General features: G+C 39.8%; 1 protein-coding gene across 6 annotated transcripts in view; it reads right to left on the reverse strand.

Annotated features, from left to right (window-relative positions):
• Positions 1 to 474: 474 nt before the first annotated feature.
• Positions 475 to 22031, reverse strand: part of AKAP6 (A-kinase anchoring protein 6) — a 470989-nt gene continuing 449432 nt past the window's right edge. For 5 of the 6 annotated variants that reach the window (XM_036029438.1, XM_036029433.1, XM_036029435.1 and 2 more), the window contains exons 13-14: positions 6682 to 10100; positions 475 to 1655 (exon numbers count right to left, since the gene is read on the reverse strand). In XM_036029438.1, the coding sequence (XP_035885331.1) occupies positions 6723 to 10100 (3378 nt within the window). In that variant the 3' untranslated portion in view covers positions 475 to 1655; positions 6682 to 6722. Of the gene's footprint in view, positions 1656 to 5126; positions 5160 to 6681; positions 10101 to 22031 lie in introns of all 6 variants that reach the window. The other variant, XR_004903997.1, reaches the window with a different exon arrangement.

A 22031-nucleotide genomic window follows, 5' to 3' on the forward strand; every position in this document is an offset into this window, starting at 1 on the left:
AAGAAATTGTGATAAAAAGGGGCATTATTTCTGGTGGACCATGTATCTTGTGCAGTTTTCGAACTGCATTACATCTTTTTCTAATTGTTTACAAGTTTTGGTGTAGGTCTCTACACCAAAAGATAAATGTTATCCATCTTACCGAATCCAATATTTCAATTCAGCAAATTTGTATTGCATACCTACTGTGTTAGGCACTTTAGTAGGCATTAGAACAAAATTAGAAACTGCATTTAACAAGCGCAGTGAAGACCAACCCGAATATTTTTTAGCTGATTTCTTTTACACAAAATAAATACATTTGAAATCTATAATCTAAATCAAAATAATAGGCAAATTTTCTATACTTTTCTACCATCTTGTATCAAACCCATTCAAACGAATTATATAAAATAAATATAAGATGTATCCTGAAATCCAACATTAAAACCACTAATGATAAACAGAAATAAAAAAATCTAAAAATTTTTTTTACTGCTTTAGGGGAACTATCTTTAATCATTTGTGTTCCAAGATCTTTATAGTGATTGGAAAGATTCTGAAAATTGTAAAGGCTTCATGTGTAGATTCTAGTTTAGGTCATTTTAAGCCTCTTATGTAAGATAGATATTTTGGAAACAGCTATCTATAATATTTTTTCCAGAACCAGATGCAATAATTTGGTAAAGAACACAGGTAGAAGAGATCACTAATTTTCCTTTTCCCCTAATAAGCTATGTTTATTATGCCAATTTTAATTACCATGCAATCTAATGGATTTAAGGCTTATATTTTCCACATCACTAGACATCACAAACATGAAAGCATTTTATACTGTCATTATACATCAATGTTTGTACTTGGTTATACATATATACAGAAATTATTCACACATCTTAACCTTGCTATTTTTTCCTTTCAACCCAACCTAATTTTACTGTGAAAGCAGCTTTTTAATAAATGGTATAAGAAATACAGCAAGGCACACTTTTTTAAAACTTTTTTCGCATTACCACCTCAAGAAGCATAAGAAAACTAAAAATGTTGTACATAATTTAATAGAATGTCATCAGTTTATAATATACAACACCATATAGTTGTTTCTTGAAGTGCTGCATAGATTATTATTATTATTAAAATAAAATAAATAAAATGGAGCTTTTAAAAGTTGCTTAATTTTGAAAGAAAGACCAGTGTTTCTCCTCTGTGCTGCAATCAAATCAAATGTTGCCCTTCTAGGTAAAACTCTTTCAATAAACATAGGCATCATACCATTACCAAAAATTCATATTGAAACATAAAATTGGTCAAGTACTGGCAGGGCTCATTCCAGACAGGTAAGTTTAATGGACCATCAATTTGGTGAGCTGCAGAACTTTATAGAGCAGGTGGGGAGGGGAGGAAACAAACAGAAAGTCTTGCTGGAGAGGCGGGGTGATGGAGGTAGCTTGGGACAGGAATCTGTGGGAGAACAAGCAGCTTTGCTGAACTTCAGAGACAGTCACCTAAAGAGAACCAGTGCACACATCCAGATCACAAGGTCACGTGGACAAACCGCATTCGGAAGGGTCATCTTGGGGGAGGTCAGTGTCACAAACGGCAGTGACGTCGTGATGGAACAGAGACCAGCCTGGGGTGGGAGTATGAGGCCACCCCTGAGTTGCAGCCAGGCTTATCTTATCTACAGGAAACAAAAAAATGAAAAAAAAAAGGTTTCAGAAATGTCTGTTTCAGTTGTAAAACCCAGACCTTTGAGGAATCCCTGAAGGCTGCCATGTGGTCTGAAATAAAAGCATACATACAATATAAAGTGATTTTAATAGCCCAAGGTTCATGTTACTGACTAAAAATGTTTCAGAAACCATGCATGTGAAAAAATACATTGACTTGTTTTTGAGACTTGGTTTCAAGGAAAACAAGAAGTCATCAGGTTTGACTTTTCCTCTCGATCTCATCACTCTTCCGCCTGTGAACTCAGTTTCAAGCACTTAAGATAGCCTCAGCTCACTATGAAAATGTGAGTCTGCCAATACCAAGGGCATCAGCCAAGTATCAGCAGTCATTCACAGGCCAGGAACCTAAGTCCTCAGGGTTTAACTCTTCTTCCAAAGAGACTGCATGTGGGACAATGGAATTGAACAACTCTGCTATCATATAGTGGTGAAATATTCATAACATTGTGATCATTTCAAAGGTTTCAGCCTGGTAAAGGATATAACTGGGGCTTCTAGCTCAAATACGAATGCATTTCATTTAAGGTACAGATAGTGTTGTGCAAATGAGAATTATTCAATTATTTCTGTACATCTGATGGCTCATCAGAGCCATCACATTACATTTCCGCCAAACTCAATTAGGTCTGCCTATTTTTAAGCATCTAAAAGCAACCTTCCCAACGTGATGAACAACTAAATTCCAGGTTTAGGCAATGCAGGATGCAATTACTTAAGGTCCTCTGACCAGCTCCCAAATAGAGCAGGCTTTTGCTTGTCTGGGTTCTGAATTCTGATGTCAGGTTTCTTTATTGTCTTTTCAGAACTCAACATTCTCATTCTCTGTCTGGCTCTTTCTCAACAACCTTACAACCAGTTTAGGAGCCAGAAAATCTTCAGCTAATATGGTTTGGCTGGAGCCACAGGAAGTTGGGGAGAGAAGGCAAGTTTAAGAACAGGGAGAGACAGACAGGAACAGATGGGATGAAATTTGGTATTGTAACATCATGCAGTAACCCAAGAGAGGGCACAGTGCATTGTTCAAATGCTGAGGACATGACTCATTTGAAAACTGGCCGCTAAATAGGGAATCTTTAGGTGAGGCAAACCTGATCTTACTGAACACTAGTATTTAAATTCTCTCTGGGTAATCAATTCTTTCAACTTGGCCCACTTGGAAAGGGGGTGGGGGCAAAACTGTCTGAGGCACAGATCTGGGCTGTGCGTGTGCATGCGCAGAGCCCAGATGCCCAATAAAATCTTCATTATTTATCATGACCAAGCTAGTTATTCAGAAGTGCTAGGTAATTTAAAAAATACCTCACATCCACCAGGACCTGGATTTATTGAAATGATTTTAAAGGTATATTTGATAAAATTACACCTGTATTGTTTAGTGAAAAATAAATACACTATCACCAAGAGTAGTTTCTTAAACATGCTTGGCCAGTGTTGGGTCATATTGAACACTTCATGTCAATCCAATTAACAGAATGGAAACTTGTGGTGTGTACATGAGAAATGTTTGCTCTGACAGCTTTCTCAGTTGGGGAAAACCGAGCAGCAGTACCTTCGACTGTGCATGTGTGTACTCCAGCATGGGTAAATACAAGTAATTGCCTAAAATCTAAAATCTATGGGCATCCAACTATCACATTTGCAGACCAGTAAAGTAGGAAAGGCTAAAAAATTCTGAAGGAAATAATATGCATCCTGAGTAAAAACAGCCCCTCCCCAATACACCCACACACAGAGTAAAATAAAGCTGAAAACCAGAGCAAACCAAAAGGAAAAAATAAAAAGTACACACTGGCTGCATGTGATGAGTTAAATTTTTATACCACAGGATTTATCCTGCATGAAGTTGAGGGTTAAATCATTCACCAAAGATCAGAGGCTTATGATGAGGATTATGAAGAAATAACTGTCAGAATACAGCAAAAAGATTAGTGCAAAGTACATCTCTTAGGCAGGTCCTAGGAGGCACTCCAGACATACATTATACGCTTCCTCCAAATTAGGCAGAAATATCTGATCTGTTCAGTTACCTTTCCTTTGATGTGATTTGCTGTAACTGACCTCTCTATTTTTATAGAAACATGGCATATAAATGAAAATAGTGAAAAGCACAGCAGTGTGCCTGGAAACTGGTACAAATGCATACTGCGTTAGATCATGTTAAAACTTCTCATACAGTTTCAGTGTGGTTTTAATTAGAACGCAGTAAGTGAAAAAACCTTTTCAAAAATTTTTGAAAAAAAGTTACTTGCAAACTGTATTGCTATTATTCTAAGTTACAGCTCTTCTAGATGACATAATTCCATCATCTAAGAACTTATTTCTTAAAAAACCCAGCAAGTTGAAATTAGTGAATTTTATTATCCTGATAAAAAGAGCACACCAACTGATAGTTTTTAAATGGATTAAAAACTAAGCTTTTTCTTTTGCTCTTTTAAATTTTGTACAAAGAACAATGACAAGAATTAAGCTTCAATAGTCATGGAACCTCATATTTACCAAATAAAAATTATAGTAATTTTTAGTAAAAATACTACATATAACAACTATTTAGTAAAAACTATGTATTCCTGACATTTAACACTGAAGTCATTTCAACATTTTGAGATTAAATAATTTGCCACAATTGGTAGTATTTTAACAGTATGTAAATTTTTATACCCAGGTACCCATGTTGATGACTGGTGAAAAATTTAGGTATCCAGGTGTTTTGTGTACATGCTGCTAAAAAAAAACTGAGTAGGGCCAGTAAATGTGGCTATTTAAATGCCCTAGACTGGTAACAAGTCACTTGGGGGCAATGTGAGGTCTGCAGAAGTAAAATCTATCTGCTTCTCCCATAGCCTGGGACAGGGACAGGCGCTGAATCCCTGGGGGCTCACCGAAATACTGCTGACTGGCAGGCAAGCTGGCTGATAGGTCTACACTATCCCTGCCTGTAAAATGTGAGGGCCACACAGACCCATCAGCACATTCACTTCCCCAAGTCTAAAGGTGGACCTGCTCATCATTCACATTTCACGTCAGTACTAGTCTGTGTAAGGGAGAGAGGAAATGCCCAGAGGATCAGAAAGGGAGGCGGGCACCCTGGAGGTGTCTCCAGTGCCAGGGCCTCTCAAGCTCCAGATCAGCATGACTGGTGACTTGAGGGTCACAGTCACATGATGTCATGCTCAAAGTGGTACTGCTTTCCAGCCTTTATCCGCACTCAGAGAACAAAAATCAGCCAGGCTCTACCAGCCCTTCTGCGGAGGTTGGCAGAGCCAGCAGTACAACTGGTTCTCATAGAACTTGTTTTGAAGTAGTTCATGGAAATGCAGTTACTCTCCCTTAATGGTCACTTTTACTGTGTACTGATGGAGAACGCGATTACAGGGTGGACATCCTTCACAGAAAATATATTTTTCTCTCTCCCACCTTTGTTCTCATTTGCAGCCAATCGTAAAGAGACTGAAAAATAGAAAATTAGTCAAACTATATTAGTGAGTAGGATGCCTTTCTTCAATTTTGCATTCTGAGTTTATTTTTAGGATATATATATGGTGTGTGTGTGTGTATATATATATACACACACACACACCATATATATATATGATATAGATTCCCCCCTCCTCACTTCTAGCAGCTCAACACAGAATCACACATTTTAATGAGCCTAGGGCACAGGTGTTGCAGGAAAAAAAAATAATGATGTTTGCCATTCATCTTTCAAATTAAATAATGTGTTTTTAAATAGTAACTTTTTTCATAATACATTATGAGAACAACATTTATCTGTCACATTTTAAAAGATGTATTTGTAATAAATGTAAATTACTTTTAGAAAATCAGTAATTAGGCTCATCAAAAAATAAACAATCTGCCACAAAAAAGATAATCTTTAGCATAGTTAAGTATAATAACTGTTATTTGAATAAGTTAACAAATTAGGGTAGATTGCTTCTGTAATTCATTTCCTATAGCACAAGTTTAGGCTGTGGCATTAAGCTTCTGGAGGGGGGGTGGGCGGTGGTGGTGATGGCATTTGGCACCTCACACTTTGGTAAAACACAACTCTCACATTCAAAAGCTCAAATTTTCTTTAAACTTGATTGAGATAGTATATTCATCACTGGGGCTTAGAAATGGGAAATAACAGAATTTTTGTGTCACTTTTAGAACTATATCATCATCTCAGAATTATCAATCAATAGCTGTCTGATTAAATATGAAGGGTGAAATGACTTAAAAAATTTGAAGGAAATCAGCCTGTCAACTTCAGGCAGAATTCAAAAATTCTGTTTTTATCGAAATGCCATTAACTTGTCCTATATTCTTTCTGCATTTGCTTTCTGGGCCTGTCCTCAGTCTCTCTGTGTGGATAAATAAGAGCCTCTTCTTTAACATCCACTTTCCCCCTGTTTGATTCCTCAGACGTGGCTGTGATTAGGAGTTGTGACAGCACAGCCTTCCGCTGGGGAAGCAAATGTGATGATAGTTACTTGAGACAGAAGCATAAAAGGAAGGCCCAGATCAGAAGACACAGCCTTTAACCTAATCAGTGTTCGTCTTCAGGCAACAAAGGCAGCGGGCAGCTCTGTGCGCAGGAAACTGAAACAGGGAGCGTGGTCATTGTGCATACATTTGATCAGAGGGTATAATTGCAATTTGGAGGACCATGTTTTCCTCCCTCAGTGAAAGAATTTGGGGCCCTAAATTATTCAGTTACTTCCTGAAGTTTTGTATTCTCCTTGCCAGAATGATGTAATAAAATAACGTCACTAAAATGTCATTTGTGACTATTTTTCCCCCTTGCTTCACAGTTACTTGCATTGTTGGGAGTATGTCTTCTACCTAAATGTCTTCTTCAGATAAGTATGTGCCACAACTAGTCATTCTGACTAGCCTTTTCTCCTGTTCACTCAAACACATATAAAACATGTATGATGAAAATTTATTGAACGCATATCTAAAACATGAGAACCATACGTACCTTTCAATGAGATGATTTTCATGCTTGGAGAGGGTTACATCCTACCTATGCATATTTCTATGTCGTTCTTCATCAAGGTTTAGAGGATTTTCTTCACAGGTTAAAGTTTTGGAGTTGGGATGCGATGCGGCTTTGTCTTTGGGCTGTGCTGCCTTTGACGAGAGTCCTGGAACTCCAGACTTGGCTGAAGCAGCATTATGTTCCTCTGGCATTCCAGGCTCACCTGGGTGTTCTGAACTTTCTTTTTCACTGGCCAGCCTTGAAGGATTAGTTGACTCAGAGCTTTCACCACAGACATTGGAAGACTGGGGTAGAGCATCCATTTCCTTTCCAATGTCAGATCCTTCTGGAGGTGGAGGATTGGAAAGAGCCACCATGTCTGCATCATCAGTTAAGAGAGAAATATCACTGGACCTAGAAGAGCCTGCTGCTGCTTGTATTGGCATTGCAGCCTCACTGGGACCTGCAGGTTCATTCAGGGAAGCGCTAGAGAAACGGGGCTCCTCTTCCTCAGGGTCATCCTCAACACAGGCCTCAAAGAAGCATTCAATGTCTTCCTTGTCTTCTAGGCCAGAGTCAGTAATGTCCAGCGGCAAAGGGGTGTTGCTCTTCTCTTCTATGTAATTGGTGACCTCCCCACAATCACTGTCATGAGATGAGAGAGATAAGTAGGAATAAAAGTCTCCTTTTCTCAGCTGGATGGGCCGGTGAGAATGTTCTAACACTTTCTCCTTGATTTGAGTTAATGAAGTAGGAGCAGCTGCCTCATTTTCAGGCTGGGATTTACTTTTTAGGGCAGTTGAAGCCATGTCAATGATTTCCTTAACAAAGTCATGTACTGAACAATCTTCAGCATCTTTTGGATGGAAAACAACTGGCTCACAGTCACAACAGGAAATGTCACTGATGGAGGCGTTTTCCTCAATTTCAGTTTGTTCAGCTCCTAGGCAGCAACCAGCAGGTTTTCCAGCCACACTTGGTGCACCATTAGATGAAGATTTCAGTATGTCAGAGTCCTGTCTATCAATAACTCTGGTTTCTGAAGGCAGTTTTGGGCAGGACTTCTCAGTGGGAGTAGAAGCAGCCCTTTGATTTTCAAAATGGTGGTGGTTTTGACACTTTGGGGGAAGATGTCTAACAGTTGGGGGGACAAATTCCTTTCCAGCAGTGTTTGAGTCACCTGAGCTATCCATAAATGCTTTACACTTACAGTACTCACTCTCTGAAATCCTTTTCCTGCTTGGGCCAAGATTTTCTGATTCCTTTGAAATCCCATGAAGTTCATCTTTCTGTCTTTCTGGAGTACTTTCAATATTGCCATTTTCCATGTCGGCCACATATGGATCTTTATTAACTTTGAAAATATTTTTCTTATTTTCACCCTTTGTCCCTAACTCATGCATGTCGGGCACATTCTTACCATTTCCATTGTTTTCAGAGAGACGTTTTGTGGAGCCATTTAGCAGGGCCTCAATGCTCAGTGTATCAGAGGGATTGGTCACCTCATTACTACTTATGTCCTTACTGCCCCTTATCTCATCACTGAGATTACACCTTCTCTTATCTCTAACCAAGGAAAGCTTTGGTCTAATCCAGGTGTGCAATTCATTCTTTATATAGTCCAGCCCTGACATCAAGTTGCAGTCTTCATAAATTTCATCATCTGTTGCAATACTGGAGTCATCATCTTCATCTTTGATGCACAGCTCTTCTTCTGTCAAGGTGAGGGTAGAGCTGGAGAGGAGGTCACTGTCATCTTCATCATCAGTGCAAGCAGAGGTGCAAGAGACATTCACGATCATGCTGACATTGACATCACTTTCATCAGCCACTGAACGAGTCAGGCGCTTCCTAAAAGAAGCATTTGATTCCGGGATCTTGTTCTTGTGTAGCACAATATCCTCTGAGCAAAGAGAGAGCTCATCACTGCTGCTAAGTTCTGTAAGAGATGTTGGCGAGTCTTCATTGATGGAAGATGCTATGTCCAACGACAGCTGGCCAGTCAAGGACATCTTTTGGGAACCACTTTGAAGAGTGATATTGGAAACACTTCGCTTTATCTTTTGCTCTGAGGGGCTCTGGATATTCTCCAAACGATTCAGGAGATCTAATGTCCTTTTACTCAGTTCACCGACTGAGCCACTGCTCACACTTATGTCCCCAGAGCTGTGACAGCTAAAAAGATCTTCATTGCTTTTATAGGATGTCAACCAACTTTCTAAAGAAGTGCTTCGCTGGAGGCTGTCACTGCCATTTTTAAAGAGGCCCAATCCAAATAAATCACCCCCTGGAGAAAGGGACTCGACAGATGAACTATGAGATAAAAGGGAGAGCTGTTTGGCATTCTGCATGCCAGTGAGTGACTTCTCTACCTCACCACTTTTATATGAACTGTGATCCATTTCATGGGATGCACTTGCCAAAATCCTTTCATGGGGAGGTGCATCTGGTTGTAACTCTGTGGCTTGATGTTTAGATTTGCAGGATTTTTTATCAAAATAAAAGCCATGAAGCAAGGGATCCTCTACATGTGCTTTTTCATTTTGTGACTGTTTCATTATCATTGGTAATTTGAGTTTTGAGCCTTGGAGGTATGAGTAATCATAAAATGTAAACACATCATGTTTTCCTTGTAATTCTTCCTCCAAACGGTCAGGGGTATGTTTGATAACACTGTTTAAGTCTCCAACTTTTCCATTTACACAACCCACTGGTGAAATGGATGACTGAGCACTATTTGGAAACTTAATGACTTCCTCCTCATCTTTAAATTTTTGCTCTAACACATTAATAGCATCTCCCATTGGCAGGTCCAGATGTTCAGTGTCGGGGTTACTTGGGGACCCATCTACCACATTGAGCAAGCATGCTTCAGAGTTGGTAGTGGTGTCGGTGTCTCCTTCACTGACGATTCCACTCTCGCTGCCGGAATTCTGGCTTGTGTCTCCTCCATGGCATGGGTAGGGCTTCACCAAACTAGGACTCCCTAGAAGATCTGGCAGAGATTTGGTAGATGAAAATGAAGAGTCTTTACTGAGACTCTTAGTTAAAATATTCGGCTGTGTCGTGCTGGTGAGCTTTGGACTGTTCTTGAGGAACGGCATGTGGTTGTCCTCATAGAGCTCCACGTTGTGGAGGCTGTATACTTGGTAAACGTGTGGACTGGAAGGGGCAGTAATACTTGATGTGTACTGAGATCCCCCACGGTCATCTGCCTTTTCTTCATAACTAGGTCCCTCACAACCTGTCTCTTCAAGTTTTAAGGAAGGCATGGTAGATCGGGGTTCTTGATCAAGGTCATTTGATTCTTCATTCAAACTAATTAACTTGTTACTTATATCGGTTTCATCCCATTCCAGAGCATCCTCACTGGTCCCATTTAGGTCCATCAAGCCAGGATCAATCACATTCAAAGTCTCCTGTGTAAAGGGAGGAAAGAAGAAGAATTAGGGAACACAAGCATGAAAATTTTATCCATTCAAAATCTCTTGGAAGACTCAGGAAATAAATTTGCTCCAAGCATAGATTTGAAAGATAGCATAATTATTAGCTTTATTCCTCTATGGAATAACATCCAAAATTATTGAAATAGGCTGTTCTATCAATAGTAATTTGTCACTGGAAATAATAACATAGATTAAAATGTAAGATTATTATAGTCAAATTGTAATTTGTAGAATTAACTATTTTCTATTGACTCTTCTACATTTTTTAACCTTGGACTGAGTGAAGATAAAACTGTCAGGTAAAGAAAAACAATATAGCCTATCATATCTCTTAAGACACATTCACTCTGACACTGTCTTAGTTCTGGAGGCCACAGTGGAATACTGTCTGCAGCCACCAAAGGTGAAGCCCCTCATGCCTCCATTCCTGGGTTTTATACTTGAAGCAGTTTTTGACTGGGGTGCAGTCACAAAGGTGGCTGCAGAGCAAAGGTGCAGCCACCTGTGGAGCTATATCTTTCTTCGCCTTCCCTTTCAGGGCAGTTCCTCTTTAGAGTTTGCCCTGTTCCCAATCAGACCCAAGATGAGCAACACTGGACTGTTTCCTCACCTACATCTTCCAGGACCCTGAGTCTGGGGACCAGCGCTCCAGGGCAGTTTCTTAATCACACTTCTCTCAGTCCCTCTGTTCCTTGGCCCCTCTCTCTCTCTGACAGAGATTCCACTTTGGTCCTTGTTAAATCATTTCACTATTTTCAGTCCAACTTCTATTTCTTACAGGCAGGAACCTCCCTCTTTAGCCCACCTCCAGCCCTAGAATAACGACCACCTGAAGACTGCCCTGACTCCCAAGGATGCAGTATCCCAGATTCTTGTAATTATGCTGCTCTCTGCCTGCACAACCGGGACCCTGGATACTTGTGTGGACCTTCTGGTTTTAACCCTGTTGAGATAGAACTTGACACATACTGGGGCACAGTAGTAGCTGAACTGGCTCTTGGGTTCTGTCTAGACTCCTCCACTATCCTCACTTGCTGTCCAGCTGTCATGTGGATTCATGCGAGAGCCAATAGAGGTAATAGAGGTACTGTGGGCCCTGTCAGGGTCAAGGACAGACAGAAACAGAACTCTGTAGTTCAGCCTATGCTTGTGCAGGGCAGCTGGGCACAGGAGCATGACTACAGAACTACATATGCAGAGTGAGTAAAGGGCCGGTTTTGCTGCTGATCTGCATGGCCTTGGGCAAGTTGCTCAACCTATCATCTGAGCACCAGTCTCCTCACATCACTTGTTAAAAGGGGCTAGCACTACTGTATTTTGCCACGTATAACATGTTCCCATGTATAATACACACCCAAGTTTTTGGCCCAAACGTCCAGGAAAAAAATCTTTTGTTTTAATTTTTTAATTCAATTATTTATTTATATTTAGAAATTAAACTGATTATTGTATTCCAGGGCATTATTTTGCACATGGATATCACCATTGCTTTTTAGAGTTACACCTTTAATGCATAAGCATAAATGAAAGAATTTAAAAATGTTTATATAGATATGGAATTAGTACTATCCATGTATAGTGTGCATTCTTATTTTTCCCTCAAACATTTGGGGGAAAAAGTGCACATTATACACAGCACAATGTGGTATCTTTCAAGATAATTCTGAGCACTAAATGAGCTATGCAGTGGAGGGCGGAGGAGGCAGTTGGTTTGGGGTAGCTATAATTCTTAATGCACGTAGAATTGCTCTAGAGTGGCCTTGAGTCAATTCATAAAGGGTTCTCCCTGCCTACCTCATTTGGTCCTTCACATCATTCCTTTCAATTTGCTCTTAAAACCACAAGGGATTCACGACTGGGTAGGTAGAGAGAGGTGTCATGCAGTATAACAGGTCAGCATATTTGCATTACAATTCAGATTTCCTTTAATAGTCTGGTTGAAAACCCAGGCTAATGCTTTATTCCTTGGTTGTGGGAAAAAGACTGCCGGCAAAACATTAGCAAAACTTTCTTTAAGTCCTTAATCCTTTCTGAAACTAACTGTTAAAGGATACCACCAGACACATTAAGTATAAAATACCCATTAGCACTTTTTTATACTGGATATATAAGAGATTATCTGTATGACCTACTTAAATTTAAAAGAGTCCAATTACAAAGTAAACATTAATTAAGGGATATTTTTAAATTTTATAACAGAAATCTTTCCTGCTGCCAATGTTACAGCAGTTAATTTAGTACACCCGCACTCATCACACTCGCTTAGGTATGGAGTGCATACACTGTGATGAATTTTTATTAGAATTTCTGTTTATTCTTTGCTTGCTGATAAAGGCAATACTAATGACTGCTTAGTATGGCTAATGAATGTTAAAATCTTCAGCTGCAGGAACGATCAATCAGTCTAATCAAATAGTATATTAATTTCAAATACTATCTTGGCTGACAATATACTCTGAGAGCGCTAATAAATAATTGAACCAGTCTTTCAAAGGAGATCTCCTTGTCATTGTCTGGTTGACGCTAACATTGAGCAGCACAGATTCTCGACGAGAGTCCCAAACCTGGGCTCACATTGGATGCGGGAGCCCTGCCATCTGGACATGTGCCGGGAGCTCAGCCCAACTGATGCCGGTAACTCGGACTCGTCTTCCATGACAGAGTCATTTTCTGACCAAATGCTGCCTTATTGGCTTTCCAAATGCAAGCCTAACAAAGTATGAAACTTATAGTAGTACCTAAAAGAACAAATCCTTTGTTCAGTAAAGTGGTTGGAGTGGAAAATTTCCAATGAAAATGATTAAACTTTTGGATATAACATTATCTTTACCCCTTCGTAATTCTCTCCTATATATCTCTAAACTTATTGTAATTTCTGAGATATTTTTGCATGTCAATTCCAGGAATATCTGACAACATCCATTGGTAAATCGTCCACTTTGGACTTTAAACTTATATATTAAGAAAATACTACTTGCTCTACCTCTCTTCTGTCAATATTTTTGATAAAATCTCCATTTTCTCAAGATTTACCCTCACACCTAAAACATACCCTGGGAGCAAGGACGTGGGGAAAGTTTCCAAGAGAAAGGACATTAGAATGTTTATATAACTCAAAAGTTGTCTTTAAAGGAAAGGTATATGCATAGAGTAATATAGTTGGTAGGAAAATTATCTGTTGTTATCATTTTTCTAGAGGAATTGTCTGATACTTAAAAAAATGCAAGTGTTCCTGTCTTTGTGAAGTGATGAATCAAAACTGGACGAGCTGGGGAGCTGTGTAGTCAGACCACCTGGGTTCCCAAGGGCTTGGGGTCAGGGGAGCAACTCGTCTCCCACCTCTTGTCCTTGTGTGGACAAAAATTGATGTTAACACAAAATATCTGTATATGCGATTCCAATACAGAGTCTGCAATTCCAGAGACAATTCTGAATTAAGTTAATTTGTGCAGGGGTCTCTTATTCATAAACTTGCTTCACTGGTACAGAATTTTGGCCAAACCCAAGGGCTTTAGAAAAATACACACAAACACACATCTTTACAGATCTGCTCAAGAAGCAAGTAGAATTAATTGGTGCTGGTTAACTTTTACTCTTAGAAGCAGGTTATTTATATTAGCACCATATATACAGGGACGGTAACTAAAAATGGCTGGAGAAATGATGAAGAGGAGGAAGAGAAAGAGGAGGAGGAAAGAAGCAAGATTCCAACTTCAGTAAGTAATACCATCCCAATTAACTTCCTTCTATACTTGTATATCTTTAATTGAGTAAGGTCTCCCAGGACTGCATTTCTGGGATTTTCTTAAGATTTGAGGTTAAAGGGTGAATTTTTATAAGCGATAAGAAATACATTGTCAGCTGAAGAGGAGAGATGAAGGAAACTGGCATTCTATAAAACAACTTAACAGAGATTTGATATAGCTATCTTTGGATTCCTTTAATTTCCTTTAAAATGTTGCATCTTTTGAAAATCTAAAGAATCTCAAAAAGAGCAGGATATTCTTTTTGTGATTCCATTCAAACTTTGGGTGCTCAGAATGGAAAAACCATTAGAAGGACTTGCAATTTGTGTTCCCCCCGTTTATCCCAGATCCAGAACTTTATTGAGTGATACCACTTGCAAAGCCATGGGAGAGGAGATTTATCTGTAGAAAAGCAGGTTACAACAAAAACATACAACTAAATAAAAATAATAAAACCATAAACAGCTTTACTTGTAATTGAATAAAGATATGTATATTCACCCTAAAGCAAAAAGCAGATCCACAGTGTGAGGGGACCATGCAGAGGAGGGAAAAATCATATATATATCAAAGTGGGGAATCAATTGAAATGAGGGGAAATTCTAGCCTTCATATACTCACTCTGACTTTTTGATGCAATAGTGTCCCTAGAACCTACCTCCAAATGTAAAACCAAAGTGTCTGAGCATTAGCTGCATATTTATTTTCCTAAATTAGACTCAGGTAGAATTTTTTTTAAAAAAGAAAAAGACAAAACACATCAACGATGACAACAAACAGCCAGTTTTCAAAAATGAAGTGACAAATTTTGTGAAAACGGAGTTTTTTTATTACTCTGCCTCTTATTGGGTAGGGAACTGAATCAGAGTTAGCAAGAAAAAAGATAGATGAGAAAAGAAGTAGGGTAAAAGTATGATGTTCACTAACTATTTTGGGACTTGGGCTAGAAACTTAAACAGATCTGAGTTTGAATGCTGCATCCTCCCCCTCACATTAGCTCTGTGTTCCCAGATGAGTTATTAAACATCTAAATGCCTCAGTTCCATCATTTGTTTTTCCAAAATAACCACAGGTCATTGTGTCTACCTTAGAGATTGCTGGGAGTTAGAAATGAGAAAATGTTTGTCGAGTCCTGTGGGGAGGGCCTGGCACACAGCAGGGGTGCAAGGATGGGCAGCTCTCAGCACATATTCCCTGTGCTGGAGTGACGGCACAACAGTATGGCTAACTGTTAAATAATCATAACAGTGTTTGCATTAAAACTGGTGGTTGGTTGACTAATCTCTTTAATACAACCACATGCATGGAATTCAATGCAGTAAACAGCAGTTGGGTCTTCTACTCACTCCCCTTGCACTTAAATGGGGAGTCGGTTTGTCTTTCATGTTTCGACTGGGCTCATCCCTGTCCCTCCAGAATAACCGGATGAGAAAGGACACTTGCCCAAACTTCAGTGAGGCCTACAGTACAATGACTTCCTATTTCCTGAAAATAACTTTAAAAAAAAATGCAAGTCCATTGTCTGTGAAATTCTATCACAACTGACATATCACAACAATCAACTACTGCTCACTATCTATCAGATTGACAATAATATTAAAGTAACTTGCCTCAGCTCAGAAAACCCTTTGAAAGTCTATCTCACATTAATGAACAAAACCGTTTCAGTGAATGCTCTTTTTCAATAATGAAGCTGATCAGAAACTCAAAATGGACACATAAAACTCCAAAGTATCTCACAGATATCACTAAAATGATTACCAACATGGACATATTTCCTAGTTCTAATTACAAAGACATTTCTGAAAGAGTTGAAAATAAAAATCCATTAGATGTTTTAAAAGTAACTTTTACAATAGCAAAATTGCCTTAGTTCTCACCAGGGACCAGAGACAAAAGGAAGCCCACTATCGGGAAGCAGGGTTCTTCCTCCCGGATCTGTACTCTGTGGGGCTCTTTCTGTGCTGTCTCCACTAGGGCCCCAGCACCAAAAATAGCACTTGGCAGAGAGCTGGTTCTCAAAAATATATAAACTGAGTGAACTGAAGAAATAAAGACTCGTCCATGATCTCATGGACTGTTGAAGGGCTCTGAGGAAAGGCCCTGAGGTAAAACTCTGCCATGGCAAAACCACCTGGAGAATTTCTGACCTCCTAACTGGTGCCACCTCTCAGATAGGCTAGTAGCCTCAAAAACACTGTGTTCAGTGAAAGAAGTCAGATACAAAACTCATATACAGTGGACTCTTAAACAATATAGGTGTTAGGGGCACTAACACCCACGTGCAGTTAAAAATCCATGGAACCTTTTACTCCTCCAAAACTTAACTATTAATAGCCACTGTCAACAGGAGGCCTCACCAGTAACATATACAGTGAATTATCACATTTTATGTATGTATTATGTACTGTATTCTTACTACAAAGTAAGCTGGGGGAAAGAAAATGTTATTGAGAAAATAATAAAGAGAAAATATATTTACTGTATTGTTGGGAACCTCCCTCTCTGGTTTCAGAAACTGTAACCCCCCCAAGGCTAAGGCTGAGTGACTGACCTTCAGACCATAAGCCACTAAGGAGATGAAGCTTAGAAGCTTATCTCCCTGGCAGGAGCACCGCTTCTGCTCCTTTCACTTCACCCTGCCTGGCCCCCAATGCTTGGTCAGTTAGCCAATGACGGGTAAGATTCCCCAAGGGGGGAATGACCTAAGACAGGCAGGATCATGTGGAGGACCCAGGGAAGGACTTGGGGGGCTGTGGAGAAAGGGGGTGACGGACCTTTGCCCCTCGGCTTTGACAAAGTCTGAGTCCTCATTCTGTCTGCGAGAAGTCTCCTAATCTCTTGGCTGCCTTACTTCCCCTGCCTGACTTAAGCCTGAAACAATGACAGAGGACAGTGCAGCCCTGTGCTAGAAAGGGCAGGTTCCCTGGGTGATCATGCCTAAGAAAGAATATGTAAAATCCTGTGAGACCTGCTTTGTTTAGAATGCTCTCAACTAAATGATTAGGGCCTGAGCAAGAAGTGAGTTTGTTCCTCAAAGTTTTATTGCTCTTTAGCTATCTGACCCTGACTCAAAATAAGCCCTCAGAGTTCTTTTTATGTTATCTATTGTTTGATCCTTACTGCCTGATAATGATTAATGAGCTTTATCTGCATTCCTGTGAAAAACAAACCTAATAAAAGCCCATTGAGGAAAAGGCTCTGGGTCCTTCTCCTTTGAAAGATAGGCCACCTTTCCTCCCCAAGAAGATCATGTCTTAGTAGACTTATTCTCATCCATGGTGGCTGGGCGGGGGGGGGGGGGGGGCGGGGGGGAGGACCCTGCAGGCAGAACCCCCCCTACATTTATTTGCTAAAAAAGTACATACTAAAAAGTATAAGTGGACCATCAAATCTGCTTTGTTCAAAGGTCAGCTTTGCTTATTGTGTGATTCCATTTATATGAAATATTCAGACTGAATAATTCAGAAACAATAGAAATTGGTTGTCACCAGGGGCTTAGGCAAGGAGAGTAGGGAGTAATTGCTTAATTGGTGTGGAGTTTCCTTTTTGAGTGATGAAAATGTTTTGGAACTAAAGAGAGGTAATAGTTTTACAACTTTCTGAATGCACTAAACGCCATTAAATTGCTCACTTTAAAATGATTAATTTTATGTTATGTCAGTTTCAAATCATTTTAAACAAATGTAACAGGAGTCCTCAGTCCTATTGAGGTTCAGAGCTGGTGACACCATCAGATGTAAGAGGACTTCATCACTCTGCTGGGGACTTTGCTTAATACAAACATTACAACAGGTAATATTTCTGAATTTATATCATTGTAGATCTATTATCAATAAAGACAATTTCTTTATTACAGGCTTCTTTGGCCTGCATGCATGCTCACGTTCCCAGAAATGCTGAAGAGTAAGTATAGTGCTTCTCTTAGTTCAACTGCACTCATTTTGATGCAAGTTTCTTTTGAAGAGAAACAAGGAGTGTGACTAAGAGAGCCCTCATTTTCTGAACCCTCTGGCAGGGTCACCAGTGGCCTTGGGATGGTCCACACCAGCCACACATACTTTAGTCTTATTTTAGTTGATTCCTCTGTAACATTTGACCCCACTTTTATTGACATTCTCTCTGCCTTTGAGTACCTTGATTCCAAGCCTCCTCATGAAACCCACTTCAGCTGTCTCTTAAATGACAGTATTGTTACAAGGTGCACCCAAGAGAGGGACCCCAGAGAGGAATTTGGAATGGGGCCCAGAACTCAGGGTGTCCAGGAAATATTAGGATGTCCTTAGCCCTCCCCGCACAGGTGTGGGTTGGGGGAAGGGACACATGGAGCAGGGCCATTGAGAGCTGTTTTGCATAGCAACAGCTTTGCAGCTAACCTCTGGCATGGTCATTTAACACATCTATAACCTTTAACTGGTTGCATAGATATGTTAAATAACTGTGGCCTTGCTCCGAGCCAGGGGGATGGAAGTAACTTCCCCCCAAGATGTAACTGGGAGGCAACTGCCCTGAGTTACAGCGCCTGCCTGAGAACTTGGAGATGATTGGCTCCATGACATGGGGCCATACCTGCCCAGACTCACTATGGCAGCCCAGTAAAGCTGGAAGGATATAAGAGTCCTGGCAAGTGTAGCCAATTGTGGGAGGAGTTGGAAATGGGGCTGCAGAGGAAGATTGGCGCGGGGATTTAAACCATCCCCGGCAGCCATTGAAGGGAGAACCATGTGGTTTTGGCAGAGTGGAGACTCCCGCAGCCATTATGCAGAGAGGATCATGCAGCTGTCGCAGTGCAGAGAGAGGACCACTCAGCTGTGGCAATAGAAAGGACAACCATGTGGCTGTGGACATGTAAGAGAGCCACGTGGCTTTGCCAGAGTGGGGACCCCTGCAGCATTAGTAGGGGGAACCACCACCTGGCTTTAGCAGAAATCCTGGTAACACAGCTGATGGTGCTGGGAACCAAGGGAGGCCTACCAGCTGAGACAGATTACTGGGAAGAACTGGGGGCTGCCTGAGCCATGGGTTTGTATTTCTTTTCCTGAGATACGGTACCCCAAACTGGGCAAAGGGGGAAAGGAAGGACTGTGTGTGTTCGTGGGTGTTTTAAGGGACTTTGGGGTTTTGATGAAGCCATTAGTTCACTACTTTAAGTATGTACAGAATTAAATAAACATTTCCTTTCCTTTTCACGAATCTCTGGCATTGAAAGATGTCTTTCCTATAAGGCGATGGACACAACAAACCTTTCAGTAATAGTATATTGCCCTTTGACCCCCTTTTGTTTCTGTAACAGTATGGCCCACTGTTCCACTCACTTCTTTTCACCTACAGATGTCCCTGCCATGGTTTAGCCACCTGAGGTCTGATGGACTATTATTGTGAAGGTATACAGGCAACACTGAGGAGAAAGAAATTCAGAGAAAGTTTTGAGGGAGGGGGACATTGCAAGAAGAGAGAACAGTAAGAAGCAAAGGTGAAACAGATAGAGCTTTGGGGATGCCTTCAAAGGAGAAAGGAGCAACCAGCAAAGGAAACAGGAAGATCCAGGTAGAGTTACTGGTATAATATTCTGGAAGCTGAAAGGAGATTTTTGAAGTAGTGGGTGGTGAAGAGTATTACAGTCAGAGAAGATAAGAAGAAGGGGTGGGGGATGAGGGGAAGCCACTGAACTAGCAAGAAGAAAGTCATTTGTGACCATGGAGAGGGCAGGCACTAGAGAGGCTGGTGGGGGAAGAAAGGAGCAGGCTAGGTAGCAGCCTGGTAGAGCCGCTGTTGAAATTGTGAGCCTAAGTCCTGGCAGGTGCTATTCACCACCTCCATTATCCTCTGGCACCAGTGTTGGAAGAAGTACAGAGTGAAGAAACTTTGGAGGCTACAGAATCTACAGGAGACTCTTCAACTGTTCTAACACCTCTGACTTCAATCCCAGACACTGTAGTCCATCCTGACTCTGTATCTTTTAAAACAAACAAATTTGATTTTGTGTGTGAAGAATAAGTTTGCCAAGAACTTTAAAGTTCTATAAACATGGTGATTGTGGAACTGTAAGAAGAAATTTGTAGAAGAAAAAATGATACACAAAATTATAAGCACTTCTTTTTTTCCTTTTTATAATTTCACTTTCTCTGGAAGTCTGCTCCCAAAAAGTGATATTTTGATTAAGAGGCAATATGTTTGTAACAATAAATTAAATAAAATTAGATACTATCATACTTTCTAAATGACTTTTGGGTGTATTAATCTCAGTGTTGGTAGTAGCAAAGCTAGGTGGCAATAGATGAATACCTTGAATCAAGCTATGTTTTTCTTAACCAAGTTAATTATTGCAGACATCACTATTCATATTTGTTAAGCATCCACTATAGGAAAATTTACTTTCTCAACAATTGTGAATGTTTTACTAGAAGTAACTAGAAAAGTAATCTACTTCTATTGGTGAATAAATTATTTTATCTGGACTATTGCTTTATATGCAAACATATTGAAATTTGTATTATACTCAGAATAGACCGAATTGGTTTATTTTTCTCTTCTCAGTCACTATTCTGTTTCCCTGAAAATTTTCCCCCATAGTTTCAAGAAAGTACCTAAATTTAGGATTGTTTAAATGAACTTGGAGAGGATTTTTTAATACAAGGAATTTCTATATCTGACCTCTTCAGTATTATGTGGAACTAAAACAAAACAAAAAAAAAAAGTAAGTAGAAAAAATTAACCTCAAAAAAGCTGTAAAAACCCAGCTACTATGAAATAGTGGCATTTTCCACATTCCACCCTATGGCAAACTTGTTTGGATGACAATAACAGACCCACAAGCCAAGTTATATAAACTATGTTCCCCGTAATGATAACAGCTAGTCCAGCTTTCCTGTCATTATTCTTTTTGGCGTTTGCCTTTTGACTGTCAGGAGTTGACATAACATTTGAGTTTTGGGCCTCAGGATATAATATTTGTCTCACCTTTGTCTTCGGGAAAAGTACACTATTGTCCCTGCTTTTTTTTTTTTTATTTATTTTTAGAGAGGGAAGGGAGGGAGAAAGAGAGAGAGAAACATCAATGTGGGGTTGCTGGGGGTCATGGCCTGCAACCCAGGCATGTACCCTGACTGGGAATCGAACCTGCGACACTTTGGTTCACAGCCCGCGCTCAATCCACAGAGTGTCCCTGCTTTATGATAAGAATCTTCTGTTAATAAAAACCTATTATTTTGAAACCTACAAAGTATATTCATAGTAAAGAGAAAGTAAACAGTCCCGTAAACAAGTGAAGTTTACTAGCACCTGGGCTTCTCTGTGACACAGATTTGGGTTCCTAATTATCAGGCTGAATTTTACAAACACAAGATTTGTGGTATGGTCCTGGGGTAGACTAATGCACAAGGACAGCTGAAAAGCCTAGCATCAGATAAGAGAGTTCACCCATATTCAGAATCCATGCTCTTTAAAAAGTATATATTACTAGAGAGAAGTTGGTATCTTTTCACTTTCAACAAGGTACACATTAGGAGCCAACACTATGTTATTACTATTCTTAATTGTTTGCTCCTCTCAGATAAATGGGGTGAGGGACTTTTGCTTTTTGTTTTTAATTTGAAGAACATGACTCTAACTCACCATTCATACAAAAACAAAACAAAAACCACAACACAACTAAGAATAAAACAGGTGAATTTGGATAAGCAAATTAAGAAACACCAAAAATGGTAGGAATCATTTTAATCTCTTTTTCATCTCATCCACATCAGTCAACCAAACTTCTCTTGCATTTCTCAGTTTATGGTCTAATTGACCCAAGGTTTAAGATGGTTAACAGGCAAATCAGCCATGATTTGTTTTCTTAGGATGACTTAACCCTTGTATCTACATCTGATTTAATTACATTTGACTTATGTCTTTGTTTCAATAGTGTTCTTTAATGATAACTACTTTTATTTATTTTTAATTTTAATTATATATTATTGATTATGCTATTACAGTTGTCCCAATTTCCCCCCTTTGCCTCCCTCCATCTAGTACCCCCCCACTCCCTCAGGCAGTCCCCACACCATTGTTCATGTCAATGCATCATGCGTATAAATTCTTTGGCTACTCCATTTCCTATATTGTACTTCATATCCCCATGGCTATTCAGCAACTACCCATTTGTATTGTACTTCTT

Source organism: Phyllostomus discolor, chromosome 1, assembly GCF_004126475.2.
Source record: "Phyllostomus discolor isolate MPI-MPIP mPhyDis1 chromosome 1, mPhyDis1.pri.v3, whole genome shotgun sequence".
In the NCBI taxonomy this organism is placed as follows: Eukaryota; Metazoa; Chordata; class Mammalia; order Chiroptera; family Phyllostomidae; genus Phyllostomus; species Phyllostomus discolor.